We start from the raw sequence: 27,506 nt of genomic DNA, 5'->3' as shown, positions 1-27,506 counted from the left end.
TCCGAATTGAAACGGAAGCCGACTGAGGGATTAAAGAAGCTATTCGGCCGGGTTTTCATCGTCCTTGTGCTCTTGACTAGCGGTGCTTCTCTTCAAGTCCGAAACTGTGACGCACTCTTACGCCAAGTATCCGGAGCTCAGGCCACATTGGGTGGTGGCCAATAATATTAAGGTAAACAAAAACCACCTAAATACTGTCATACACCGATTACTACCTTAACCATCGCCGCTGGATTGCGTCATACGTCTACGGGCTTCTTCATGGCTTTAGACTTGTGCATATTGACTTGTTCTTGTTTTCCACTTTCAGCCCGACTCTTACGGTATGTATATAATGTACATGCAAAAATATATGTCAACTGCTCTTGAAAAAAAAGTCCTCATGGACGTAACAAATACTGATGCTCCCAGTGCAAGACGCCATGGATGCGGGAAACTGAATAGACAAATAGACAACCGCCTATGTCAAAGAAGCATTAAGCATCAAAACCAAAGCATGCTCTAAATTTTGCTTCACGATGTTTACCAAAGTTATGCCTGAAGCCCATAATGCCGCTAAGTCCATGTCTGACTTTAGTGCACCATTACTTGAGCGCCTTCGCTCCCTTTCGCCCGTTTGGGTTCTCTCTCGGGTTCGGCTGCAGTGTCTGCTCTTCTCTTTTCACTATCCCTCCTCTGTGATTCTTCTCTTGCTGCCCTCCTCGCCTCCTTGTCCTGCTTCTCCCGCTCTTTCCTCAGTGCCTTGCTCTCAAACTCATGCCAGTCGCCTTCGAGATCCTTGAGCGCAGACGCACGGTTCGGCTCAGGTTCTTCAGTGGTGAAGTACGGGTGCTCCAGTACGTCAGACGCGCCCGGCCGCGCTGCTGGGTCGAAGAGAAACATTGCACTTAGCAGCTCGAAAGCTGCAGGGGTAACGCGCTCTTTGTATTTTTCAGCGAAAGTACTTGCCTTGCGTTCCGTCGGTCGAAGAAGCTCAAACCATTGCATATCAACGATCCCCGGCCATTCCTTGCGTGTTGGTGTCCCGAGGACGTTATATATTTTGTCAAGCTGGTTTATTTCCCCGCCGTCGCCCGGAAATATTGCATGCTTTGTGAAGATTTCCACAAGTACGCATGCTGCCGACCATATATCCACAGCAGGGCCGTACTGTGTCTCGCCAAGGAGGAGCTCAGGAGATCGGTACCAAATGGTTATGACTCTATTGGTGTAATCCAGTTTGCCACGCTTTGCGTAGAATCGAGCAAGACCGAAATCTGCAAGCTTCAGCTGCCCGGTGTTGCTCACTAATATGTTTGCAGCTTTGATATCCCGATGAAGAACACCTCGCCGGTGAAGGTAATCGAGGCCTTCGAAGAGCTGCTTGGCAAGATCCTTCTTCTGTGCGTGATCTAGCTTGAACGTTGGATGGTTCAGAAGGCCAGTCAGGTCGTGAGAGAGGTATTCAAACACCATAAAGCAGTCGTTCTTCTCTACCATGACCTCCTGCAGTTTGACAATGTTATCGTGATTCAGTGACTGAAGAAGCTTTATTTCACGGATTGCAGTGACCGGAAACTAATCAACAGTTAGCAAAGAAATGGATGAAGACTTGGTAGGACTCTTACACCATCACGTTCCCCTTCCATCCGGATTTTCTTGAGGGCGACCATATCGTTCGTGTATACATGAACAGCTTTGAAAACTTTGCCATATGTTCCCGAGCCCACGACTGATTCATTACCTGGTTTTCGATAATAAACTGAATCAGAACTGGAAAATTCAGGTGAGAGAGTTGGCTTCGGTTTCATCCGCTTTACAATCTTCTTTTCGACTCTTTGGGGTTCTGGCCGGGGCTCTGGGCGACGTTCTGGGCGGCTATCGGGTCGAGTATCTGGACGTCGAATGGGCCATGCATCTCTTCGATCTCTTGTATCCCGTAGATCTCGCGAGTCTCGGAAATCTCGATCGCGCGACTCTCGAAAATCGCGCATGTCCCGTGAGTCTCGTGAATCTCGTGAATCTCGTGAGTCTCGTGAGTCTCGTGAGTCTCGTGAATCCCTCAGATCTCTAGAATCCCTAGAATCTCTGGAATCCCGCACATCCGATGATCTATAGTTTGATTTCCTCTCGTACTGGTTGTCATATCGACGTTCTCGGTCACGGTCGCGATCGCGGTCACGATCACGCTCTACCCTAGAATCAGGAAGAGATTTTCCGGAAGTCTCTGGGAGAGATGATCGTAGGGGTGGCTTGGGTTTCGTATCCACAGTGGCCTCTAAGCGTACTGGTTCTGAGCGGATTTTCTGCGTGATATCCACCTTTGGCGTGGTTGCAAGCGTGGGAGGAATTTTCGATTTGAGCGAAAACTTCACCTTTCCATCTTGAGGTGACGTTGCAACGGGAGCCGGTTTGCTCGGGGGTGGCATCTTTGTCTCTTCCTTTGTAGTTTCGTCTTCAACCCTTAGGTCCTTTGAAGGACGAAACGGGTTATCTTCTTCATCAACAGAAGACCCAGATGGCTCTGGCACTCCTTGAGGTGTGACTGGTGTTACGGTCTGTCCGACCTGGGCCACAGCACCGCGAGGCTTGTTATCAATGGTAGGATGGCCTCCTCTCCTTCCTGTGGCAGGAGTCCAGGATAAGTTGCTGAAATGTCCACCACGCCCTCGCTGAGCTGGAACAGGTGGGTAACTCTGACTTTGGCTAGGGAAACGACGGTCCGGACCACTAAAGTGATTACCACGGTAGCTGCCATGACCGCCGCGATACGGTGGATTTGGATAACCTTGCTGTACTTGGTGTTGAGGCCCAGGATATGGTTGATTAGAATAGTATTGGCCTTGGGGTTGGGGGGAATAGTTCTGAGGATATGGAGATTGGCTAGGTGAGTAGCCTTGCATGGGAGACCTGGAGTTGTCATTATCAATGTCGTTGAAAAGATGGTGGAATGCTTACCCTTGGTGGCTTCCATAGTGTGGCTGTCCACCCCACCCCCCCCTTGCATTGCTATAAGGTGATTGAGATTGTGGAGATATTTGATTTGGCGTCATGTATGGCGGAGAATGTGAAAAGTTTGAGCGGGTGTCAACTGGAGGTCGTGGCGGGCGTCCTTGTGTCGAATAAGGGTCCCTCATCTTCACGTCCCCGTCAGCTGATCTTTGTGTATCTGAAGTATCGCCAGATATCGGGCGTGGTGAATTCCTCCGGGAGAGGGATTTGTTTCCTGGCCCAGGTTTAGTGTGCTCACGTTCTTTGTTGTCTGTTCTCGCGCTGGCTCTGGATTTGAGTGCAGGAGGTGATCGAGAGGGCCGACGACGTGGCGATAAGCGGGATGAACGCGGCTCGTGTGATGATTCCTTTTCCCGTCTCAAAGGCCGCGGAGAACCACGTCTAGCAGGCCGTGAAGGCGATCGCCTGTATCGTGGAGATCGTGAAGATCGTGATCGGTTAAATGCCCTTGATGGACGGCTGCTGAGCTCCCGACTCCGGTTCAGATCCTTCTCAGAAGCCTCCTTGTATGACCTATCCCTACCCTCTACAGACGGTGTGTGCCTTCGGTTATAATGCCTCCTAGGTGAATATCGCCGAGGTGACTCTTCACGCCTAGATTTGGACCTTTTATCGGGGGTGATGGATCGTTTACGATGTTTGGGGGGAGGTCTATAGTGTGAGTCGGCAGACCTGGAACGACGGCGGGTAGATGAAGGTATGTAGGAATCAGGGGAGGGACGCCTCGTAACCGCTCGATCGGTGCGGGGAGGTCGTGGTGAGTATGCCCTGTCTGTAGCCCTGCGGGAAGAATCCGGCTGCCGTGACCTGGATGGCAACCGCTCAACACTGCGACTCCTCCGACGCTTTGTTCTTTTGCTGCTATCCCTCGGCGGTGATGGTGTAAGGCTGCGGCGACGTTTGGTGGATGGTGGAGAGTTGTGATGGCGATGCCTGTGCGTGTGCGAAACCCTTTCGACACTGGGCGCTCTTCCTCTCGACGGCCGGTAAAGGTCGTCCCTAGAGCCTCGTGGCGACGGTGAATGCCTCCCACGACTGCGACTGCGACGACGAGTCCTGCTTCTGCTCCGGCTTCTTTCGCGCGATCGGGCTCTGGAATGCTTTGAAGATGGGAGGCGGCCAAACCCGGGCTGGCTTCGTTTGATGTTCCTATCGTGGTCGTCTCTCCCCCGGCGTGCCGCTGGCGAACGCTCTCTGGAATCGCTTCGCTCAAGCGGCCGCTCTCTGTCTCTGTCTCTGATGGACGATTCCTCAGGTCTCCACTGGTCTATCTGGGCTCGGCGCGACCCAGCCATGTAGACAAGTCAAGACATCAGTAGTCCAAGGTTGGCATCAGAGCAAGGTGCAGGTGTCGGCGGCACGTTTTACGCGAGAAGCGACAAGAAGAAAGAGTAGGTCGTGCACAAAAACCAACACCTACCCATCAGAAAAGATAAGGAATCAGGAAAGGAAATGGAATCTGTGTCGCGACCGCCGGGCAATGCTATTCACTTCCACGCGTCTCGATACCCGCTGCACGACTCTCTGAAGGGTGCAGGCTGGAGAAGAGGGCAATGGGGAAGTTCCGAGTGCGGCTCCGCTCGATAAAACCCTCCCGTGACTCGGTTGGACGAATGCTCGAAGATCATGAACTGCCCAGCGAGCCCATCTGCATCGCTCGTTTGCAAAGTTTGACGACGTGATAACCCCCGTCCGCCCTCATCTGTCATCGTGTGCCCTGCTGTCCGCCTCCTCAGTCCATCCATCATGATAGCTGCCGCTTGCAACCGCGACCTCGGATACCAGTGCACGTGTTTCACAAAGCTATCTAAAGACACAAAAGGGTATGATTACAAGCCTGCTGCTGCAATGCGCAACGGGCCAGCAATCCGCCCAAAGACTGCAGAGCACTGAACGATCGACCTTTCTTGGTTAGCGGGCTTTATGTAGATAGACGTCTTGCTGCTTCACCGTGTCTAGGCGACAAATCTGTGTTGGACATCGCAAGCCTGCCCCAGCAGGGGCGCTTCCCTGCAGTCGATATCGTTGTCGACTTCGTCCTCGATGGAGGGATTCAGATGAGCCGCACAGGCCAACTGATGGTGATATGGTCGAGGCAGTTTCCGGGTAACAGTGCCTACACTATGAGCCGGGAAATGCCTCCAGCCATGGACGAGCCATGGACGCGCCATGGACGTGCCAATCACGGATGTATAGCCGTTATTCTCCTTAGGTAGATCAAAAAACGAACAGTAAAAACATGCGTCCGCTCATAGCCTTTGCCTACCCCTTCTTGAGTAGTAGCAAGTATGCTTGCAATTAGAAATCGACGGACAATGTGGCGACGACTTTGACTTCGACTCCGCTACTCTCGGCTCTCACGAGCCAGGCGGATACATCGCTACCCAACCCACGCCTTTCAGTTTGCTGAAGCCGGAGAAGCCGACATGACACCTATGGAAGTTCGTCGTTGATTGTGAGGGTCAACCAAGTGACCAGTATGAGTGCAAAGCAACGCAGCGGTGCACCAGCAGCGAGTCTAATGAATTTGTCTCCCATCTTGATTTGCAGATGCTTTTTGGTCTCGCGAGTGAATCGAATAGTGGAGTGGATTAGCAGGGTTGATGAAGGCGTCAATCACATCTTCCCCCCCAGGACGCTGCGAAGATCGTCCCAGCCATCCAACTTCAGTCCAGTGCTAGCCTTTAAGTCTCACGCCCATCTTCATTCTCCATCATAAGGGTAGATGTCAGAGGTTGCTTGTCCACGACGGCTTCACCGTAAGCGCAGTGTTGTGATGGGATGCGAGCGGGGGGCTTCATCCAACGCGACCGGGTTGACTCTACGTCCCCGATCCACCGCTCGGTGATCGATGATCGATCGTGGCATTATGCACAAGGAAACCGTGACTGCAGTGAGCTGGTCTGAGAACGACGTACCTGTGTTGATGAGTAGGGCAATATAAGAGATTGTGAGGCGGATGGATGCCAGGTGCAGTCTGCCTGGCGACGTCGCGGGAATTTCTTCGGCAAGTGCTTTGTTGGTCACGTTCAAAGAAACTGGTCCATGGCGGGGCACAGGGATCTGTGTCTGCGTGCCAAGGAAGTTTGGTGAATTTGCACTGTCTTGGCGTTTGTCATTCGGAGTTTGGGCTTCTCCTAGTTTGTCTTACTAGGCACGGGTAGTCATAAGTCATCTTCAATTTGCTATAGATATCCCTCACCCGCCTCGCCATGAACTTGCGCTCCCCTCGTATTAGGGCACCCGGGCTAGCCTCCAATATCTTCATCGTTGAAAACTCTGTTTCATTCTTCCACTAACCGAAATCGCCCCTTGCCGCTACATATTACAATGGACTCCTCTCCGCCGAAGCCAAAGTCTGCGTTGCCCTTACATCTCACCAATGGCACATCACCCCTCCATGCTTCTACGGAGACTAGAGACAAGAGAGAAAGAGAATCGCTCTACGCCGCAATTCAGTCCTCCAACAGTCACGGTCGACAAGCCATTGACTTCGATGCCCCAAACGGATACAATTCCACTCCTCAAGGTCCTAGACCAGATCAGGGAGCTACCCGCACAAGAAGCAAACCATTACCCAATGATGTCGAAGAGGAACACGCCAGAGACCCAAGGGACGAAGCAGTGTCGCCCACGCCACTGGCCATGAGTCGTGCGCAAAGCCCTTACACACAACATCCCACGATAGATTTTGACGGATTGAGTTGGCCTAGTAAGTGTGGCTATGTGCTCCATTGCTGTCCCGGCTGACTATTTGGTCACAGGCCGAGGGACTCGGGAAAGAAAGGAAGCCACGGAAGAACAAAAAGACGAGAGGCTGGCAAAATTAGCTGGCGCAGTTAGGACTATCCTTGAATGTCTTGGTGAAGACCCAGATCGTGAAGGCCTACTTGGTACTCCAGAGCGATATGCCAAGGCCATGATGTTTTTCACGAAAGGGTACGAAGAGCATCTACGAGATATCGTAAATGGGGCGGTGTTTCATGAGGACCATGATGAACTTGTGATTGTGAAGGATATTGAAATTTTTTCTCTATGCGAGCATCATCTGGTCCCTTTTACCGGAAAGGTTTGACTAATCCAAATCACCAATTTGTCGGTGAGAAGTTGCTGACGTCATGATCAAAAGATGCACATTGGATATATTCCCAATCGCCGAGTCATAGGCCTCTCAAAACTCGCACGGATAGCAGAGATGTTCGCGAGAAGACTTCAAGTCCAAGAGCGGCTGACAAAGCAAGTTGCGCTTGCGCTGTCTGAAGTGCTTCAGCCACAAGGCGTCGCTGTCGTTATAGAATCAAGCCATCTCTGCATGGTCATGAGAGGTGTCCAGAAGACCGGATCCAGTACAGTCACCAGCTGCATGCTGGGACGCATGAGGTCCACAGCGAAAACTCGGGAGGAGTTCTTGAATCTCTTGAACCGGAGATAAAGATATATTAACTTGTTCAGGAGGTCTGTGTGTTGGCGTTTTGGTTATTGTCCAACATCTAGTAAAACGGTACGGCATTTGGGCGGTGCTCATCCACTCTGGGGGCAGGCGGAATTCTGTCGCGTACGTGCATTTAGCTTGTCGTCATTTCTAAAAGTAGAGGGTTCTGCACCAGCCTTCAACAGGCACATTGTTGACAGACTTACTACTGTATTCGCTAGGAAACTGTAATTCATGTTTTGGCATGCATATGCTGCTGAATGCTTGTTGACTCTGGAGTCTACCAGGATGCACAGTGAGTTATCCCGCCCTGCCTCGAAAATCCGAATTGAGCTCTGAGAAAGCCTTACATAGCATTGTGCGGGCAGTTAAGGTGAATGTCGTCACTGCGATTTTCTTACCATTGTCTCCATGATATTGTTCTAGTTTTTTAAGTGCCCCGCAGCAGCAAAATGCCGTCTCTTCGACTTCTCTAGCTTCGTCTACTCCGGATCGCTCTTTTTTCCAGTCATTCTCATCAGAACCAGGAAGCTACATTTTCTATTCCGACTCAAAAGCATGACTGACCCACCGCGCAACATGCCCAATTCAGATGTAAAGTCTGGAGCCTCTCGTCAAACTCCCGAGACGTCCTCCAATGCGACCTCTGCGGGCCGCTACAGCTTACCAACTCCGATTTCAAGCTTCGCGGTAGAACTTGGAGAAAACGGCCACAGGCTCGCAGATTCAACACCTGAACAGCAGAAGCCACTCGATGTCGTCGTTGAGCAACCCGAGAAAGGAAAACATAAGCGTATTGCAAGCACCAGCGAGTCCAGATCTGCTGCTACTGATAATAGACTCTTGCGTCCCCAACTAGCGCTCCAGAGAAAGCGCAGTCGTATCTCACCTGCGTCAATACTACCTGCTCTTGAAACCACACAACTGAACCCACCGTTCAACGTTTTTACGGCTCTACTCGAGAACAACGATCTTCTTTTGGAAGTGTCTAGCCGCCTTGATATCAAGAGTCTCATTGACCTTTATGCGATGTCTAAAGACTATCACTATCTGCTAAACTCCCACTACACGACCTACATGAAGCATTATTCACTCAAGCGGTGCCCCGAGTCTGCTGCCATCTTCAGGTGGACGTGTTACAAATCGCTCTGCATTGTAGATCCATGCCTCCGACCAGCATCATTGCAATCGGATCGCCCTCGCGATATCCCCTCCCTCCGCTGGCTCCAAATGGTCTTATACCGCGAGCACGTTGTCAGTGAGATCTTAACACTACTCGCGCTCGAAAGCCACCGTGTCCCGCGCGCCACGACCGCCACGATCAAAAAGATATGGTTCATACTCGACATGCCTACCAACGGGGCGCGCATTGGGTATATCCAGGAACAAAACTGTTGGGGAAACAGGGATCTTTTGCTCGCCACAATGTTCTTCATCAAGCTAGACATGCGTTTCTCTGACCCTGTTGACGGCAATGGTGAATGTGCACTCCGCAGGTTGTGCCTGACACAAAAATCGCTTACCGTCCTGTGGAAAACGCTCCGTGGTGAGATGCTAACTAGTCGCCTAGAATTAATGCAAATGATTGTGCGTACAATTCCCAGGGAAGACGAAGACCTCGACCCTCGGTTCGCGGAAGATACTGTCATGGGTATTGCGGCGAAAGAGATCGGGGCGTTAGGAAAGGAAGGGTGGGGCAAGGGAAACGATCCGATGTTGAGGCCTGATGAGCTTATCATGATGGAGGGGTTCAGAAGAAGGTTGAACTTGCAAAAATACTATGTTGCTTGCATGCTCTGGGGTTATGTTGACCCAAGGACTGGCCAGAATATTCCCACTCCTACTTTGGACGAAGCTCAGCATAAAGGGGATAAGATAAGGGCCATTGATTAGAGGCCGCAAGGAACGCTGTCACGGCACGTCCAGTGGACAAATCTAGTTAAGGGCGGAAATACGTCTAAGTGCTCTAACGAATGGTTGTATCATAGCTCTTCAACGATCACATTCTTTCTCAATGTAAGGACCTTTTCCAATTTTTCTGAATTTAAAGTATAATTCTACTCCCTACAAATCTTTCAAGGGCCCATAGAGGGGTTACTTATGTGACCACCACGTCAACTACTCAAGAATATATTGTCCAACCATGGATTCCTAGGAGTTTAAAGAGTATATAAAGCTTGTATCACTCAGATTTGTGATTCAATCAGGGAAGATATCCTGGGTGTTTCAAAATACCATATCAAACCGACTCTGAATTCGTGTCTGATCCAGTGAAAGCCACATTTCCCCCTGAATAAACCCCTGGCTTGGTGCTACCATTCCATAACATTTAAAGCCGTAGCTCCACCTGCGCCTTTTGCTAGAATTGACCATTTACAATCAGTAACCCAAAAGAATATGAAGAGATCACTCTGAAACCTCTCCATGATTCACTCTTTTCTTAGAAACATTGACGAGACTGCGCGCTGGCCTGAAGACCTGCAATTGATTGTCTTCTGCCGCAGCAAGCATAACCCATGGATCGTTCTTGTTCCAGTTGAAGTCGCAAATGCGATTTGTGAATCCACCGTGCATGAACAGCCTAACAGTCTTAGTGTATGAACTCTGGCACAGCACAATTGGACTTACAATTCTGGCGGACCATCTTCAGCCTCGTCTTCAGTTTGCTCATCCCCAATTTTGCTAGCATCCCACATACAGATGCGACGATCATAACTAGAACTAGCCAAAATAGCGTCGTCTTGTGGATGCCATTCGAGATTGACAACTGGGTCCCGATGTCCTTCATAACTATGTATCTTGGTATCAAAATTGCGCAGGTCCCAGAGCGCGATCGTCTTGTCGGCAGAGCCTGTCGCCAGAATCGATTCAAACTTGGGATGGAAGGCAAGACAATTAATAGCATCAGTATGAGCCTCCTTCTTATACAAGGCTTTCTGATAGCTAGCCATGCGCGTATCGATCACTTGCCAGGTCAAATCGTCTGAAACTGTTCCAATCCACTGTGCGTGAACAGGGTGATATTGCACATCATTGACGATGGCGCTATGGTGCGTATAAGAGTGGGTAGGATGGATTGTTTTGTTGCCTTTGGAGAATCCAGTTTTGGTGTCCCTAGAAACATAATTTAGTTCGGGTCTGTCTGGGAGGCCTAGCGGTTAACGTACCATATTTTAACTGTGTTATCTTCGTTTCCAGTCGCTAATTGGCCTTCGTTGAAGGGACTCCAACTTAATCCAAACCCTTCCTTTTTATGCCCAACAAGTTCCATCTCAAACTCCACGGAGCCATCTGATTTAGGGTTACTGCTGTGCTTTGTACGATCAAAGATTAGGACTCTCCCATCAATGCATAATGAAGCAATAATGTTTGGATTTTGAGGCTGGTAACGGGCCTTATTGACCTCCCCAGGATGATTGATCTTCTGGATCACCGTGAACTGGAATGGCTTCTTGGCATTTCCATGTCCTCCAATCTCCCCACGCTGCTCATCATATTCGGAGGGGTCGGGCACCCGGAAGTCTGGGATCTCAAGGGTCGCTATTTGAAGGTAGTTTTGAGCTTGGCCGGACGTATGGGTACCGAGAATCAGACGGTGCTGGCTCATATTGGTACCCTCAATGCTATTCATCATCAGTATTGTTCTTGAAGAAAATTCGGCGCATGTTTCTTACGGGCGCTTGTCAGGGAGCCATTGAGTGGTTAACGTAGGCCATTCAAGTGCGCGTCTAGGGTTTAAGTCAGTAAGAACACTTCAAGCACTATCAGATGCGTGTACCCGTAGAGTAAATCATAGAGGAAAACGGAGTTTTTCTTCCATATTTTGTACTCTTCGTTGACAATCTTCATCTCAACATGCTCCTCCTCCAACTCCTGGCGGGGGTCCAGGTGATCTAAGAATGGCGAATATTAGCATATGCATGGGTGACAGTATAAAAAAAAAAGATGCTAGGAAGTATACCGCTCATGATATCATCCATTTTTGGGCGCTCACACGGAAATGCGTTGACAATGAGAGCGCTGACTGGTGCGCAAACGCGAAAGCTCGAAATTCGGAGCTGGGAGACGCGATGCGGGCATGCACGTGCTTCGCTTAGTCATCGGTGCTGCTGGGTCACCTTCGCATACGCGCTAGCTCACCTCCCAGCTCTTTGAGGACCACAGAGTCAAGAATCTACACCTTCTCACCCTTCACTGTTCTTCATTATCTGGCGCTCCAAGCGCCCCCGCCTCTTCTCTCCATCCCCCTTCTTCTCCGTTCCTTTCCCAGTACTTCTCCATAACCTCCAGCCCCGCCACCGTAAACATCTCCCTCTCAACCGGACGACTTGCCATCTATCTATTTTTACATACTTTCGCAAATTGCGCTGCAAATATGGGTGTCCCCAAGTTCTTCCGATGGATGTCGGAACGGTATCCAGCCATTTCGCAACTCATTGCAGAGAACCGCATTCCCGAGTTCGACTGTCTCTACGTGAGCTACTCTGCAGGTAGCGCACATCACGCAAAATCAAGCTAACATCGTACCAGCTGGATATGAACGGTATCATTCATAATTGCACTCACAAAGACTCTGACTCCCCGACGTTTCGCATGACCGAAGACAAGATGTTTATCGCTATCTTCAACTATATTGAGCACCTATTCGGCAAGATCAAGCCGAAGCAACTTTTCTTCATGGCTATTGATGGCGTCGCTCCGCGTGCGAAGATGAATCAACAACGCGCGCGAAGATTCAGGACTGCGTTGGAAGCCGAACAAGCGCGAGAAAAGGCCATACGGGAGGGAGTCGAGATGCCGAAAGAAGAAGCCTTCGACAGCAATTGCATTACCCCTGGTACCGAGTTCATGGCCAAGTTGACACAGCAACTGAAGTATTTTATCAATAAAAAGGTGTCTGAAGACATCGATTGGCAAGGCGTGGAGATAGTCCTCTCCGGACATGAGGTCCCAGGTGAGGGAGAGCACAAGATTATGGAGTATATCAGACAGGCCAAATCTCAGCCTAACTACGATCCAAATAGACGACATTGCCTTTATGGACTAGATGCGGACCTGATTATGCTTGGACTACTTAGTCATGACCCTCATTTCTGTTTGCTGCGAGAGGAAGTCACCTTTGGACGGCAAAATCAGAAAAAGTCCAAGGAACTGGAGCACCAAAATTTTTACCTCATGCATCTCTGCATTGTTCGCGAATATCTGGAACTGGAGTTTCAGGAGTTGGAAGAGCCAGGCGCTCTCGACTTCCCTTTTGATATGGAGCGAGTAATTGACGATTTTATTCTCATGGCTTTCTTCGTTGGCAACGACTTCCTTCCCAATCTTCCGCATTTGCACATCAACGAAGGCGCGTTGGCTCTCATGTTTGGCGTTTACAAAAGCGTATTGCCTAGAGCAAAAGGGTACATTAATGAAGGTGGTGTAATCAACTTAGAGAGGCTAGAACTTCTCCTGGATGAACTTTCTCATGTTGAATATCGCCATTTTGAATCAGAAAATGCAGACGCAAGTTGGCTCAAAGGCAAGCAGCTTGGGCGAGAGTACGTCATGGAGAGAACCAAAAAGAAGGGTCAGTTAGTGATCTCTTCGGAGCAAAAGGAGCTGTTCAAGAATATCAAAAAGTTCGTGAACAAGCGCCTTGTCACCTCAGATTCGGCCTCGGTGCCGTACGATCTTCCTTCAGCTCTCCCGGCTCGGGATCGGAAATTCGTAGAAGAGCTGGCAGATAGTCTTCATCTACAATGGAAGACCGTTGAGAACGATCAAGGGGAGAGACATATTCAACTTTCATTCCCGCCAAAGCTTGCCACAGAAGACGAGGACGAAGAGGAGAGCGAAGACGAAGAGTCGCAGAATGCGCTTTTGAGAGTCCTTCAAAGATACAAGAACGCCAAAGTAGTTGACATTTCCCCAGAGGAAGCCCAGACTGCCATGGACAAGAAATATGAAGAGATGTTCTTAGCTTGGAAGAATCAACACTATGAGACCAAATTCGTATGGGACCTAGATAACGAAGAGGAATTGACCAAATTAACAGAAAATTACGTTCAAGGCCTTCAATGGGTACTCTACTATTATTATCGAGGGGTGGTATCATGGCCATGGTTCTATGGGTATCACTATTCACCAATGATATCAGGTAAAACCACCTAACGGATTGACATGGCATCTGCTAACAGTTGCGTAGATGTCAAGAAAGGTCTGAAAGCTGATATGAACTTCAAACTTGGCCAACCATTTCGACCATACCAGCAACTGATGGGGGTGCTTCCAGATCGGAGCAAGAGAATTGTCCCTCTACCATACCATGATCTTATGACGAGCCCGGACTCTCCTATCATTGACTTCTATCCTCGAGACTTCGAGCTGGNCATGAATGGGAAAAGAGTGGAATGGGAAGCCGTGGTCAAAATCCCATTCATAGAAGAGAAGAGACTTCTAGCCGCAATGGCGACCAAAGGCCACCTTCTTTCTAAGGCCGAACTTGCGAGAAACGAATTCGGAGTGTCGCTGAAATTCACATATCAATCAGACCTAGACTACATTTATCCATCGTCATTACCCGGTATCTTTCCGGATCTTACGCACTGCCACTGTGTGGAGAACATTTTCGAACTACCCACAATGGAGGGCCTAGATGTATACGTAGGCCTAGTCGATGGGGTACAGCTTGGAGCAGCAGCCTTGGCGGGTTTCCCTAGTTTGAAGGTCCTTCCTTTTGCAGGACAGCTCGAGTTCCATGGTGTTAGTGTTTTTCAGCAGGAGTCACGCAACGAAAGTATGGTAATTACGCTGTTAGATACCGATTCGCGGGGGGGGGTCACAGAGGCCCAAGAAAAACTCGGGAAGAGTATCCATGTCGGGTACCCATTCTTGCAAGAGGCAAAGGTCACCAAAGTCTCTGACGAGTTGTTTGATTACGTCCTACCAGATCAAGGCCCACCACAGGCTATTCTCATTCCTCATGGGCCTCAGGAGATATCGCAGTGGAAGAAAAAGGCCGATCGAATCGAAAGTGTATGCAGCAAACGACTTGGTATGGTCGTCGGTCCGGTTGAGTCTCTTGTGCACGTAGAAATGCTCAAAGGGCTCAAGAAATCCGAAGATGGAGCAACCGTAAAAGAGTACGCTCAGATTCCTGGAATGGAAACTGATTACGCAACTCAGATGGTTGTGGACGAGGTCATTAGTGTTGACCAACGATTTCTAGAGCAAGCCGCTGTCCCCCTTGCTGAGGAGTTTCCTGAAGGGTCAAGGGCATTCTTTCTAGGAGACTTTGCATACGGTCGACCTTTAGAAGTCATCTCCCATGTAGGCGAGAAGGCTACAATATGGGTACTGACAGTCAAAGGACGCGAGACCGAGTTCGGACGGGATATAGCTATGCGTGCAGAGCAAACGACCCCGTACACTCCTTCATTCGCTGTAGCTAAGATGCTCAGTCTCAATCCTCTCGTTCTCAGTAAACTCACCTCATCCTTCTCCGTAAACTCCAGCGGATTGCGGCTGAATCTCGGCTTAAATCTCAAATTCGAAGCGAAGAAGCTTAAGGTGCTAGGTTACTCCCGCCGTGGTGACACAGGATGGGAGTATAGTCGTAAGGCCATTGAGTTAATTCAGCAATACATGATCAAGTTTCCAGAATTCATTGCAGGCATCATGAAAAACCCGAAAGGCGACATTTACGAGGACACAGACTTTTACCCGGCGGAGACAGCAAAGGAGAAGATGAAAGAGATTGGTGCATGGCTAAAATTGATCGAATCGAAACATTTTGAGAAGGTGCCCCTAGAGGCACAGCAGCTCGACTCTGATGTGGTACAGTTAATTGAACAGGCCACAGATCATGCTCTGGAACATGGGCAACCCCCGGAACCGAAGAAGCTCAAAGCCGTCCCGCGGAGTGCCTTGCTTAAGCCATCAGACGCCGAGCAGCGCGTTGGAACGCAAAGGTTTAGCCTTGGTGACAGGGTAGTATATGTCCAGGATTCTGGCCGAGTCCCAATTGGGCAGCGTGGCACTGTTGTAGGCATGACCCGGACGTCAAGGACAATCCTCCTCGACGTTGTTTTTGACACCACTTTCATGAGTGGCACCTCCCTTGGGGAACGTTGCTCTCCTTTCAGGGGTTCGACAGTGCCCATCACATCCGTCCTAAACCTCACAGACAAGCAAGTTATTTCATGGTCAGCCGCAGCTGCAGCAAACCGGGCAACGTCGTCTCCTCAACCTTTAACTATGCAAAGAGGCTATGGCGCGCCTACGGGTCCTGGAAGCCATGGGCAACTGATTCCAGCGAGCACTCCGCCACCTTTACGGGGATCTTTCCGAGGAGCAATCGCAGGGCATCGGAATGGAAGCACACAAAATGGAACGTCGCGCGGACGAGGAGGAACTGGCGCTAACAGAGGTTCTGACAATTGGTCGAAGGGAGGCCTTCACCAACAGCAGCAACTACCTGTACGTAAAAATCCAGCCTCGAGTACTGCGAACAGCCCGCGTGGACGTGGCAATTCTTCCAATGGATTTTTGCCTCGAGGAAACTTCGCTCCTCACGGGAACGCAGGAAACAACTTCGCCCCACGAGGCAGAGGAAATACGGTCTCCAATCCTACACCCAATCGTGGCGGCTTTACTATAACAGATATGACAGATCCTACGGAAGGCACCGTGCAGAGCAATCCCACATTTCGTCCACAATCATATACGAATGTTCCGCCTCCAGCAACTCTGGACGCGAATAACGGTCAACGCGGCCGAGGACGAGGACGAGGACGAGGTGGTGCGCGAGGCAATTCCCGTGGTCGAGGAGCTTCCAGAGGAAGCGGCACCTCAGTGGCGCAGCAAGAGACACCGGCGCAGTGACTCTGTGGTCCCTTCATGATATTAGTGTAGCCTTCTACAGCTCTGGCGTTCAGAGAAGACAGATGCATTTTTAGGTACATATGCGCGTAGGGAGGATAGTTACATCAGCGTGCCCATCATCTGGGTTAATGCTGATTTGTAGATATTCTCACCTGTTCAGCAGTGCGGCATCTTTCTTGAATCGCCTGGAGATAGTGGCTTTCATAGACGGGACACATCAGTGGTAGCTACCAAAGTAGAGAAAATGGAGAACATGCAGTTCTCTCCGTGTTAGTGGTTCTAGTTATGTGTAATGATAATGATCTGATACTCTTCGCCTTCCATACCCCCCAAACCTGGAACAATCCTGCTCATCAGTCTATCCCGCTACCGCTGCCTTCAAAAGTGAAATAATTCTTAGACCTTTGCCATTCAGTTAACGAATAAGCAGTGTTCCTGCTTTCTCTATTAAACTTCTTGGCCAGCATCGCCAAAAACAAGTGAACATCAGAATTACTTTATCCTTCAGCCCTGAATTCCTGAATCCTCAAGTATCTTTGTCGAGGAAAATGATTGGTTGTGGTTCGTGTTGCTTGGCAGTTGGTCCCTACAGAAACGTGTTAATAACAGCTACCACAGCGTCAAACGCTGACCGATCGACCAACACTACAACTCTGAATACATATGCTACCGGAAGGCCAGTATGCACTCGACTCTCGTGCGAGCACAGAATGTGTTCGGACTTTTCACCACCGTAGCGTTCTGCGTTGCGACAGCCATCGCGCTTTCTGTTCTTATTTCTCCCCAGGCGCCATCAGCCAGTGTTAAGCTGCGAAACGTACAGGTGTATGGAGATCTACAGGATCTGATATTAATCATGTCACTAATCCAATTTGTAGGGTGCGAGGTCGTCCACACTATTACAGTCAAAAGAAAGAAGAATATGCTCATATCAAATTCGACCTTGACGCTGGTACATCGGCCTCTACAACTCCTCAACGCCGCTCTTACCCAGCGACTCCATCATTGCTGACTTCCTCTATCATTAGACCTTTCTACTCTCTTTAATTGGAATACAAAGCAAGCCTTCCTCTACATAACCGCAACGTATCCTTCTCTCAAAGCATCGGAGCCGCCATCACAGGCTATCATTTGGGATGCCATCCTCCCATCCTCCTCAGCGCCGTGGCATCAAAATCACTACATACACCCAGATCCTAAAGGCTCTAAAACGAAGTCCAGAGGCACCTCCTCTCAATACCCCGAAGGTGAAATTCACCTAAGAAACCAACGCCCAAAGTATCAGATTACCGACGTCAGTGGAAAGCTTCAAAATCGCACAGATGTAGTGCTAGAACTTGGGTGGAACGTACAACCATGGGTGGGGGCATTGACCTGGACAAATTGGCGGGACATTGGCAACTGGAAGGGTCTGAAAGGGGGGAAGAGCGCTACTTTCATGTTCCCAGAAACAAAGCGGAAAGAAGCGGACTTAGGGACGGCTAAAGGTGGAGAGGGGAATAGAGGAAAGCCTGCCTAAAGCTGCTTGTTTCGCCGGATCTATACGGAATAGAGAACTTAAGCTGTTGTAAGAGACATGGGAAATCGGGGCAAATCTTGCTTCTCCTGTTTCCCTTTAACAGTCTTTCCCCAGAAGGACTGCCCTTCCCACGGGAAACAATTCCTAACGTTAGTGGAGACCTGGTGCAGTCCGAGCAGCTACTTTAGGACATGACCTATCTTCAATTTCTTTAGGATATCCACATCACAGGATGTATAGACTTAAAGCACCGGTGCCCGTTCCCAGTATACATGTCAAAAAATAGTAACGAATATGGTATTTAATTAGTCCCCCTATTACACTAGTGCTTACCTAAGACACTAGTCTAACATTCGTAAGGCGTGATGTAAATGTAAGTTTAGCAGCATTCCACTAAAGTTTGCACTAACGTCCGTCCCTACGTCGCGGAAAACCCACCGTACCGGAAAATATGAGGGGTACTTTGACTTTAAGCAACTCTACGCACACGTCGTGCTTCACTATAATTATATATAAGTCGTATACTGTAGCTACTCTGCAATATTCGAGACCCTTTATATCTATAAATTACGCTCGCATTGTCACCTTCGCGCCTTGTTCGCAGAGAGCCTCCTTTTGGGGCGCAATAATGTCCCTTTACTATAGCACCACTATTAAGCTCTTACCACTTACAAAACTTATAACAGGGTCTTATCCGAGCCTAAGAACTTCGTTACGATGTTGGGAAGTCATTATTAGCCTTATGTCTACTATGGTACGCAAATTTATGCAAGGTCGCCACGCAGGTTAGTACCTCTAATTAAAGCGATCACTAATTCCGGCTAGTGTAAAACGACTCCGCACATTCCACGTGATATCTAGGAAGTAATTTACTTACGTTAATTAAGTAAGTCCAAGCCTGTGGCTGTGCGGAGTTTTGGTAAGTAGGCCAACCTTAGCCATGCGTCTGGTTAACTAACTCAACTCTCTGAAAACGGCTACAGAATTCGCCACCTTACAAGGGTATGGCCGGAGCGGGTCGGCCGTCCTCCCTGCAAGTGGTGGCGATATCTAGCCAAATTACTTTCATTACCGTTTAGTATCTACAGTACGTATTAGGTAGGCCCGTACATAAATCTTAGTTGCAAGCGAAAGTTACAGAGGTACCACGCAACGCTAGAGTTACATAGCAATGTCACCCCTACTCCCTTCACTGCCTTTTACGTGTCAGCCACCTTAACACACAAGCGAGGGCATAAAGCAATCCCTCACAAGTTCATCATCTCACCTCAGCGTACCTTTCCTCACCAACTCGTTTTCCTACCGGTAGCCAGACACTCTCTCGACCGTGGATATCCATACTGCGCCGAGTGACTTATCGCGAGTCGCATGAAGTGATAAAATATTAATCACTCGCAGTACGTTCTCTTCATTAACCTTTATCTTCAACCTCACATCTTGTCACAAGCCCATTAAAGAGACTATCGAACATTTCATTAGATTTCTTCAGCCTCACATCTTGTCACAAGTCCATTAAAGAGACTATCGAACATTTTATCAGATTTCTTCAGCCTCACATCTTGTCACAAGCCCGTTAAAGAGACCGTCGAACATTTCATCAGATTTCTTTAACCTCACATCTTGTCACAAGCCCATTAAAGAGACCGTCGAACATTTTATCAGATTTCTTCAGCCTTACATCTTGTCACAAATCCATTAAAGAAACCTTTTCAAAATGACTACTTATTTCGGTGAATCCGGTAGCGACGCTCGCTATTATCTCCGCCCTTACACTATGTCTGCCTCAACCGCCGCCAAAGCCTCCGCCTCAACCGCCGCCAAAGCCTCCGCCCCTGCCGTCGCCCCAACCTCCACCCAAGTCTCCGCCCGAGCCTCCGACGAAGCGATTGATATTACTCCTATCACATCTTCTCAGCTTTTGGAGGGACTTGAAGACCAAACTCGGACGTTTACCTCAATTTCTGGACTACGAAGCGCTATTAACACGCTTTCTAACCATTTGTATCAGGGTACAGCAATAAGTCAATATCTGGTTTTTCAGTCTGTTACAGAGGATGACTTTGCCAAAATTGACGAAAAGCGCTATACAATCAGGAGGGGCTTGTTCACTTACTGCACGGATATTGACACCTTAATAATTAAAGTCCCCACAAAGGAGCATGAAAGAGTGACTAGGGCTTTTACACACGACTTTGCGCGTCGGATTGAACACATGGGATTAACAGATCTTGACGACCTCTGTGATATGGGTGCAACAACATATAAGGGACGTTCGACAAAAAAGGAAGCCGACTCATGCTGGAGGCCTATTGCTGCCCGACCAAATCCGATGGATTGGCCAACACTTGTCTTTGAGGTCGGCGTGTCAGAAACATTGCGCAAGCTCAGAAATGATGCGCAATGGTGGTTAGCCAATTCCCAGGGCCGCGTAAGAATTGTTCTTCTTTTTAAGATTAATCGAGTGGCAAGAACGATACATATTGAGAAGTGGGAGTGTAGACTGGTGACTCCCACATATACTCTTCGATCAAATCGGCCGCCCGTACAAGTCCCTACCCAAATACAAACAGTTGATATTGACGCAAACGGTGTTGTTACCGGAAGTCCTCCCGCAACGACGCCGCCCCTCGTCCTGCACTTTCAGAACATCCTTCTCCGACAACCTGTCCCACCGGAGCAGGACGTGATATACACTGCGCAAGACCTTCAAAGATTGGGAAATGGTATCTGGGCTGTTTTATAGTAGAAGACGGATGACCCGGCGGTTGCTTTCCAAGGAGAGGCTTATCATGGCTAGAAATGCATGATTGAACCTTTGAAGGGACTGACTCGGTGGGGAACAGCCTTGTTGTTTAGATGATACCCCTGGCGTGTTTTGACTCTCTTTTTTTTCTCTTTACCTATGTTACAATTTAGATAATAGATACCAATTTTTGTGGTCTGCCATTCTTTTAACACCCAAATCTTTTCTTGCAGCATTATATCTCCGCACTGCATATTCAAACCGGACTTAATGAGAATAAAAACCTGAAATAAACATAAAAGCATAACTAAGTGAGGAACCAGGGTAGTTGGACCAGGCAGTTCTTGTCTCGAGAAGTCAATAATGCTGCAATATGTGGAAACCAAACATAATAACGGGTTCTAATATAATTAACGAACTCGGATCTCCAATTGTCTTTAGTGCATTCATTATTGTTAGTTTAGTATCTGCTTTCAATTTATAAAGAGGGTTGGATGTGTGGCGTGTACTTGTCGATACTTATATTTATGCTGGCTGGTGATGAAGGGTAGTTGAGGTTCGGAGAACTGCCTAGGGTGCTTGAAGAGGAAAAGCGTAGTATCGCGGCGCCCTTGATCGACGCTTGGGACCCCAAGGCACAATCAAAGCTCCATCCTACAATCAACCACCTCTACACTAAACCAGCATGTCTACAATCACTCAAAATGCTCTACAGAGCTCATATCCGTGAGTAACTTTCATCACAGTCTCCGGTATCAGTACTTACTCTCTATAGACCTATCCTCCCCAAGCCATTCAATGCGAATCAACCAAAGACCATCCGCCTCTACCCTCTCAGCAACTACACCTTTGGTACAAAAGATGGACAGCCTGAAGAAGATCCCTCAGTTCTAGCGCGCCTAAAGCGCCTCGAGGAACACTACACAGAGCATGGCATGCGACGGACTTGCGAAGGCGTTCTGGTTTGCCACGAGCATAATCACCCCCATATCCTCATGTTGCAGATTGCAAATGCCTTCTTTAAGCTGTACGTTGGCTCTACTACTAACCATTTCATCATTCGTGCAGTGGTACTGACATCGCTAATGATGTACTGAATTAGACCCGGAGACTACCTTCATCCTGGCGACGAAGAAATTGAGGGCTTCAAGGCGAGGCTGAATGAACGACTGGCGCCTGTCGGCACACAGTTTACGGGCGAGGGTGTCAATGACGAATGGCAGATTGCGGATACACTTGCACAGTGGTGGAGGCCGAATTTCGAAACGTTCATGTATCCTTTCATCCCGGCGCACGTTACGAGGCCAAAGGAGTGCAAGAAGCTCTATTTTATCCAGCTGCCCAGAAGCAGTAAGTTCTGATTTCCTGTTCAAGGATCATGAGGACTCCTAATGTTGACTCTGTTACAGAGGTTCTTAGCGTCCCTAAAAACATGAAGCTTCTAGCTGTCCCTCTATTCGAATTGTACGATAACACTGCGCGCTACGGTCCCCAGCTTTCGGCAATACCTCACCTTCTATCCCGTTACAACTTCGAATTCGTGGATGAACAAGGCAACGTAGTGGCTGTTACGCCGGGTGGAGGACCCATTGACGGCTCTAGCCTACAGACTAAGGTCCTGGCTGGCGGAGAGGACATGAAGATGGAACAAAATGGTGATTCAGCGAGCGAGGTAACCATCTCGTGAAACAGGTTCCTCTCGGAGTATTTTGGTAGAGAAGTATTATCAAAGGTAGGCTCCACTGGTGTGCTGCGTTTTAGCGGGAGTTGAGGCGTAAAGGCTTCACAATATGTCTCCTCAGCAAAAGTCACGGGTATATAGATTAGCATTTTGCGGGATCGAGCATGATTCAATAGCTCGATATCTACTAAGACTGTGCAATGTGTTATGCAGCGGTGAATATGCGTGGCACCGTTACAAAAGCTCCCTACTTCAGCCCTGTCAGGAATATGCATTCCGCCGAGGTCAAATGCGGGCCCACCCCGCGATCATATCACCTTCCACCAACATTTATCAAGATGTGAGCTCCTCATCGCCCCGGGTCTATCCCTCGCATAGTCCATACAATTCACCGCCAACCATGCTTCTCCTCGGCCTAACAGGCTCGATCGCAACCGGGAAATCAACCGTCTCGTCCCTCCTATCCCATCCTCCGTACTCCCTCCCCGTCGTCGACGCCGACCTACTCGCCCGCAAAGTGGTTGAGCCGGGCACTGCTGGATATAATGCTATAGTACGCTACTTCGGATCCACAACGCCAGACCTACTCCTCCCTCCTTCCGACCCGTCCAGCGCTCCCAACAGCTCATCTAGCAAAGGCCGTCCGCTCAACCGGCCCGCTTTAGGCCGGAGAGTCTTCGGTACCAGCGAAGACCGCATTCGCGACCGGAAAGTGCTAAACGGCATTGTGCACCCCGCTGTGCGTAAAGAAATGTACAAGCGGATGGTTTGGGCATACCTCCGGGGTCACTGGGCTGTCGTGCTGGACGTGCCGCTTCTCTTTGAAAGCGGATGGGAGCGTTACTGCGGCACGATACTCGTGGTAGCGGTGTCAGATCCCGCAACACAGATGCGGCGATTGCGGGAAAGAGATTCACATCTCAGCGAAGAGGATGCGAGAAACCGAGTGCTAAGTCAGGGAGATGTGAGGGAGAAGGCGAGGAGAGTTGTCAGAAGAGGCTCTGGGAGGGGAGTCGTCATATGGAATGATGGCGGCAAAGATGACTTGAAGCGTGATGTAGACAGAATGATGGAAGAGCTGCGCAGGAGTAGTCCGAAGTGGTGGAGTTGGTTACTCTGGGCCTGTCCACCCCTGGCAGGAATGGTGGGACTCATCAGTTGGTGGCGGATGAGGAAAGCCCAACTTCAGTGGGAGGAGGAGAAGAGGAGAGAAAAGGCGAAGCTGTGAGTAGTGTACGTGGAAGCTAGATAGATTCCTCGGAGGAGAGTCATGGGTACGCTTCTTCTGACATTTCGTGGAGATAACCTCCGGTTTATCATTTCTAGCCCTACACATCTCTTGTATTGCATTGTATGGACCCAGAAAGTGCGAATTTGTACATTTTTCTTTTCATCGGACAGCGATTGACTTGTCCGCTCTGGTTGGTAGATATGTTCTTTACTGCCCATATTCTCTCAGACTACTCATCTTTTTTAATTGTTCCTATACCAACTTCAGTCCGTTCTTTGAGGGCTTCATGTATTCCTGATCAGTTTTACTGTGAAAATAGGACAGAATTTGTCCAATCCTCGCTATATCGAATATTAGTTCCTGGAATGAGTTCATAAGGGGCTTCTCTTGCCTACCTACATCTTCATAAACTCACAAGCAGCAAGGAATGCGACTGCGTAACAAGCCCGAGCGTCATTATCTACCTATCACCCCTCCCAACGAATAGACGTGCAAAGCAGAGCATTTCGCATCTCGCTCGCTCCCATCCAACCACTTATCATTAAGACCAGCCAGTCAGCTCACCGAACTTAGAGCTGTAAGCAAATGTCTTGTAGTGCGCTTACTGTTGCCCTCCTCCGTATAATTGATACATGCGCCAACTCAAGAGGCTTGGGAGAAAGAAGTGAGTTACGTACCTAACCATGTTAGTATATCCAGTATGGAAAGAGCCACCCCTCTCACGCTTTCTTCATCAAGCACTGAAGAGAAGTGCAGTACATCATTGTGTCTCTTACTCGTGTATTTCTGTTTAATTAATACCTGTATCGTCAACGGTTCGCTTACTTTAAGTCCTGTTCATACAAGCCTTTTTTTTCAACGGCCCTATCATCCTCCGCACAAGGCTCATCTATAGCACTAGGCAACCGAAGCGCGTAGAACTTCCCTCCTTCATACCTCTAACACTTGAGCCAATCAAAGCGCCACCAGAGGCCTGTCAACTTCATAGGATTAATCCAAAACTGTGCCCTCGAAGACGAAATAAATTAGGTAAGAGAGTGCGCTAGAGTACAGAGCTTGAAGGAAGCTCCGAGCTTCAGTGAATCAGGCTCAGAAAAGCCTTTTAATGTCTAAAGGACTACTCGTATCCTCCTCAACAGGACTAGAGCGAACCGCAAACTATGCCAGAATACTGGGGTGGTGTCAGCGGATCTATAAGATGCTCAGCAGCTAACACTCTCAGGCTTTTCAACCATCACAAGCGAATTAGGGAATCCCATACCATGAGCACGATAGCAAGTTACATCGATGACGGTTGTCACTTACTAGATCGCATCCCGAGTAACCGGGAGCAGCGACGACGTGACCGAGCCTCGAATCTTCACCAAGATGCTTTGCTTCGAGCTCATACGAGTCACCAGGTGCAATTCAACCCCACCGTGAAGACGAGTAAATGGGTCCCCGCGACAAATCTTAATGATACCGAGAGTGGATTGGGTAGCGCAATTGATGATGGCTTAGGCCCACCTCCACCTCCACCTCACATACCACCTTACACAGCAACAGATAAACCACCGGTGAGAGCTTCCACTTCAGTAGCTCATAAAATGGAATGGGATATTGCAAGCGACAGCCTGAGCTACATCGATGACGGTTTAGGATTCCAGACTTCACAGACAGCACTGCCGAGAGCCCCCCAGGCCAATGTTGAAGATAGCGAACTTCCTAAGAAAGCTCCCGGACCTCCTCATAGACAAAGTGCCGTCCCAGCGGTTAATGTCGTTGTTCCAAAACCAAACACAAGTCTTCAAAGAGTGGCCAGGGCCAGAAATTCCTCCAAGGACTACAGTTCAGATGTCGCAAAAGTTACGATGGAGGATATTCGCAGCACAATTGAAAATATGAAGGCAATTACTTCAAATATTGTGCCACCACGAGCAACAAAACGTCATCCTATACCCATCTCGGCTCCCCCTAAGCTTCCCATATTTGTCATTCGAAACAAGGCAGACACGCGTACTGTAGTCGTAGATGGAGCTGAGGAACCCATTCAGTTTCACTCACGACAAGGATCACTCGAACGGACAAAGGCCATGCCTCAGGTAGTTGAGCTTCCAGTGTATCCTGTATTCGTGAACAAGGTCCATTACACTCCAAAAGCCAGGCCTCTCATGGCTATATCTAAGCCTAAGAATCCAGAAGTTCACCAAGGGGAACTGAAGGTCATTGAACCGGACCCTGACCCTGACCCTGAACCCTCTCAGGTTCCAGTCCCAAAAGAAGGCCAAAAACAACAAAAGAAAAAGGGTCAGGTGGGGATGAAAAAAGAATCACAGCCAGACCAAGGCAAGAAGAATAAGAAAGAAGGAAAACATGACCCTAAGTCTCCTTCCACCTTAATTGAGCCCAAGTCAGAGAATGATATCGGTGCATGGGATGAAGGGATAGGCATAGATAATCTCGTTACGTCTCCGCCTGGCGGCTCTCCACGTCTCTCAAACCCAGGCATCTTCATGAGCGGTGGGCTCGGCTTTCTATCTCCTCCCACTTCGGTCAAGAGCGAAAAGCCTGCAAAGAAGAATGATTCGGAGAAGAAAAGGGACAATCAGAAGAAGAAAGGGAAGAAGGTTGGAGGATCAAAGGAAGAGAAAGACAACACACAAACGAAAGGAGATGATGAAGGGGAGGACAAGAAAGGAGACGACGGGGGCATGGACAAGAAAGGAAACGACATCGAGATCGAGGCGGCTAATCATAATGCTGGGGAATGGGGACCACAGACTGCAAAAGCCTTCAACGTCTGGTCTGGCGCAGAGCAGCAAGGCCAGGAACTGGGGTTAGGAATCCAAGAAGGCGTGTCAATGCCCTACGGCTATCCTCCTTTCCCCCGACAGCAACAGGAATACATGCTGCCTGGGTTCCCAGGTTACCCACCGCAAGGCTTCCAGTATCCTCTCTCTGGGCCAGTCTTTCCTTCTGGCATGCAATTCCTCACGGATACGAATCTGCAATCAGCACAGGATTCGCCAAATTACAAACCCCCGGCCGTGGAATCTGTGCCTTTGACTCCTACGCGGACCAATGCACGGGTGGCTCTACCACGAACTCCTGGAGGACGGATGGCAAATGGGTATGATGATAGAGAAGGCTACTGCAATCAAGTCTGGGGCGGGATACCAGTCAGAGTTGCAGAATGGAGATTGTGAGGGAGCTACGATGTATGTATGATGGAAAAGGTTTCCGGGCCTGATACGCATGGAGGTTGGGCAGCTTTGCAACACCAAATCAGTACTTGTAAGCAATTTAGTATGATGATTAAATGGTGTATATAGGCAAGCGGAAGACTCGTCCTTAATCCGTTGCGGATATATTCTGCCAATAGTATTATTACTCTGTATCCTAGCCTAGTACAAATACAATCCGTTACTTCTCAAAACTCTTTCGCCCTCCGACCCTCACAACGTCCCCGGGGGTTGTGTGATCTTAGTTAAATGGTCTCCATTCAGCGTCTTGAACACCTTCTCGAGGCCCTCATGGCTGTAGTCCTTCTCATTCCACATATCCTTGTGGTACTTGACCTTACCCTCACCGTCTAGACCAAGCGTCACGAGCGAGCTGGAGGGTTGGGATGCTGATGTTAAAGCGTACGGGTCGGGGCTGATCTTGTAGGACTGCGGGGAAGGGGTGTTGGTGGAGGGCATTGTGAGTGCGTGTGGGGGAGCGTGGTGAGAGTGAGGGAGGACGTGAAGGAGGATATGTTGATTTCTGTTCGAGTTTTAATGCTAAGTGAAATGTCAAGAGAACTGCGTTCGCTTTTCTATTTCTGTGATGATGTGGTTGGACCCTGGCGTGAACACATTTGCGTCATCGAGTTGAGCGGGTGCCATTGTGATTTGGCACAACAGAGAGGAGCAAGTCGCGCGAGCCCGTGGTGAACTAGTGATGGAACCGTGAGGTTGGTATTCTGTGTGCTCTCCCCTACATATCCTAGTTACCTAACACTCCTCCAGATCCGATCATCAACGCCCGGGAAATCAAGAAACAGAAAACCAAACATTGGAA

The 27,506-nt window shown here is 49.1% G+C and overlaps 9 protein-coding genes across 9 annotated transcripts; 7 read left to right on the top strand and 2 right to left on the bottom strand.

Moving 5' to 3' along the window:
- Nucleotides 1-573: 573 nt before the first annotated feature.
- K441DRAFT_597917 (Pkinase-domain-containing protein) lies at nt 574-2,882 on the bottom strand (the record flags this gene model as incomplete). The annotated part of the gene is made up of 2 exons (XM_067645085.1): nt 574-1,557; nt 1,608-2,882. 2 exons carry the CDS (start codon nt 2,880-2,882, stop codon nt 574-576), a joined length of 2,259 nt encoding a protein of 752 aa, XP_067496224.1.
- A 3,439-nt stretch (nt 2,883-6,321) lies between these two features.
- Nucleotides 6,322-7,423, top strand: K441DRAFT_683133 (GTP cyclohydrolase I; the record flags this gene model as incomplete). Its single annotated transcript, XM_067651658.1, has 3 exons — nt 6,322-6,703; nt 6,756-7,060; nt 7,121-7,423. The coding sequence occupies 3 exons, from the start codon at nt 6,322-6,324 to the stop codon at nt 7,421-7,423; spliced, it is 990 nt and encodes a 329-aa protein (XP_067496223.1).
- A 250-nt stretch (nt 7,424-7,673) lies between these two features.
- Nucleotides 7,674-9,668, top strand: K441DRAFT_33180 (uncharacterized protein). The gene is made up of 3 exons (XM_067641222.1): nt 7,674-7,718; nt 7,778-8,900; nt 8,994-9,668. The coding sequence occupies exons 2-3, from the start codon at nt 7,982-7,984 to the stop codon at nt 9,314-9,316; spliced, it is 1,242 nt and encodes a 413-aa protein (XP_067496222.1). The 5' UTR covers nt 7,674-7,718; nt 7,778-7,981; the 3' UTR covers nt 9,317-9,668.
- Nucleotides 9,442-11,449, bottom strand: K441DRAFT_624243 (WD40 repeat-like protein). Its single transcript, XM_067646073.1, has 6 exons — nt 11,385-11,449; nt 11,202-11,316; nt 11,098-11,151; nt 10,591-11,046; nt 10,052-10,537; nt 9,442-10,004 (listed from the first exon to the last, which is right to left on the bottom strand). The coding sequence occupies exons 1-6, from the start codon at nt 11,401-11,403 to the stop codon at nt 9,830-9,832; spliced, it is 1,305 nt and encodes a 434-aa protein (XP_067496221.1). The 5' UTR covers nt 11,404-11,449; the 3' UTR covers nt 9,442-9,829.
- Nucleotides 11,450-16,973: 5,524 nt separating this feature from the next.
- Nucleotides 16,974-17,810, top strand: K441DRAFT_597941 (signal peptidase 22 kDa subunit; the record flags this gene model as incomplete). The annotated part of the gene is made up of 3 exons (XM_067645086.1): nt 16,974-17,116; nt 17,170-17,243; nt 17,320-17,810. The coding sequence occupies 3 exons, from the start codon at nt 16,974-16,976 to the stop codon at nt 17,808-17,810; spliced, it is 708 nt and encodes a 235-aa protein (XP_067496220.1).
- A 1,729-nt stretch (nt 17,811-19,539) lies between these two features.
- Nucleotides 19,540-20,817, top strand: K441DRAFT_671908 (uncharacterized protein). Its single transcript, XM_067650491.1, has 2 exons — nt 19,540-19,592; nt 19,617-20,817. Exon 2 carries the CDS (start codon nt 20,023-20,025, stop codon nt 20,551-20,553), a length of 531 nt encoding a protein of 176 aa, XP_067496219.1. The 5' UTR covers nt 19,540-19,592; nt 19,617-20,022; the 3' UTR covers nt 20,554-20,817.
- A 390-nt stretch (nt 20,818-21,207) lies between these two features.
- Nucleotides 21,208-22,433, top strand: K441DRAFT_624236 (cleavage and polyadenylation specificity factor, 25 kDa subunit). Its single transcript, XM_067646072.1, has 4 exons — nt 21,208-21,279; nt 21,329-21,580; nt 21,656-21,903; nt 21,963-22,433. The coding sequence occupies exons 1-4, from the start codon at nt 21,239-21,241 to the stop codon at nt 22,238-22,240; spliced, it is 819 nt and encodes a 272-aa protein (XP_067496218.1). The 5' UTR covers nt 21,208-21,238; the 3' UTR covers nt 22,241-22,433.
- Nucleotides 22,434-22,574: 141 nt separating this feature from the next.
- K441DRAFT_671906 (CoaE-domain-containing protein) lies at nt 22,575-23,863 on the top strand. The gene has a single exon (XM_067650490.1). It carries the CDS (start codon nt 22,635-22,637, stop codon nt 23,460-23,462), a length of 828 nt encoding a protein of 275 aa, XP_067496217.1. The 5' UTR covers nt 22,575-22,634; the 3' UTR covers nt 23,463-23,863.
- Nucleotides 23,864-24,625: 762 nt separating this feature from the next.
- On the top strand, nt 24,626-26,852 carry K441DRAFT_701733 (uncharacterized protein; the record flags this gene model as incomplete). Its single annotated transcript, XM_067653366.1, has 1 exon — nt 24,626-26,852. The coding sequence occupies one exon, from the start codon at nt 24,626-24,628 to the stop codon at nt 26,648-26,650; it is 2,025 nt and encodes a 674-aa protein (XP_067496216.1). The 3' UTR covers nt 26,651-26,852.
- Between the last annotated feature and the right edge of the window lie 654 nt (nt 26,853-27,506).

Source organism: Cenococcum geophilum (assembly GCF_001692895.1).
Source record: "Cenococcum geophilum 1.58 unplaced genomic scaffold K441scaffold_112, whole genome shotgun sequence".
Classification (NCBI taxonomy): domain Eukaryota; kingdom Fungi; phylum Ascomycota; class Dothideomycetes; order Gloniales; family Gloniaceae; genus Cenococcum; species Cenococcum geophilum.
The sequence above is the reverse complement of the archived record's forward strand: the minus strand, read 5'-3'. Positions and strand labels throughout refer to the sequence as shown.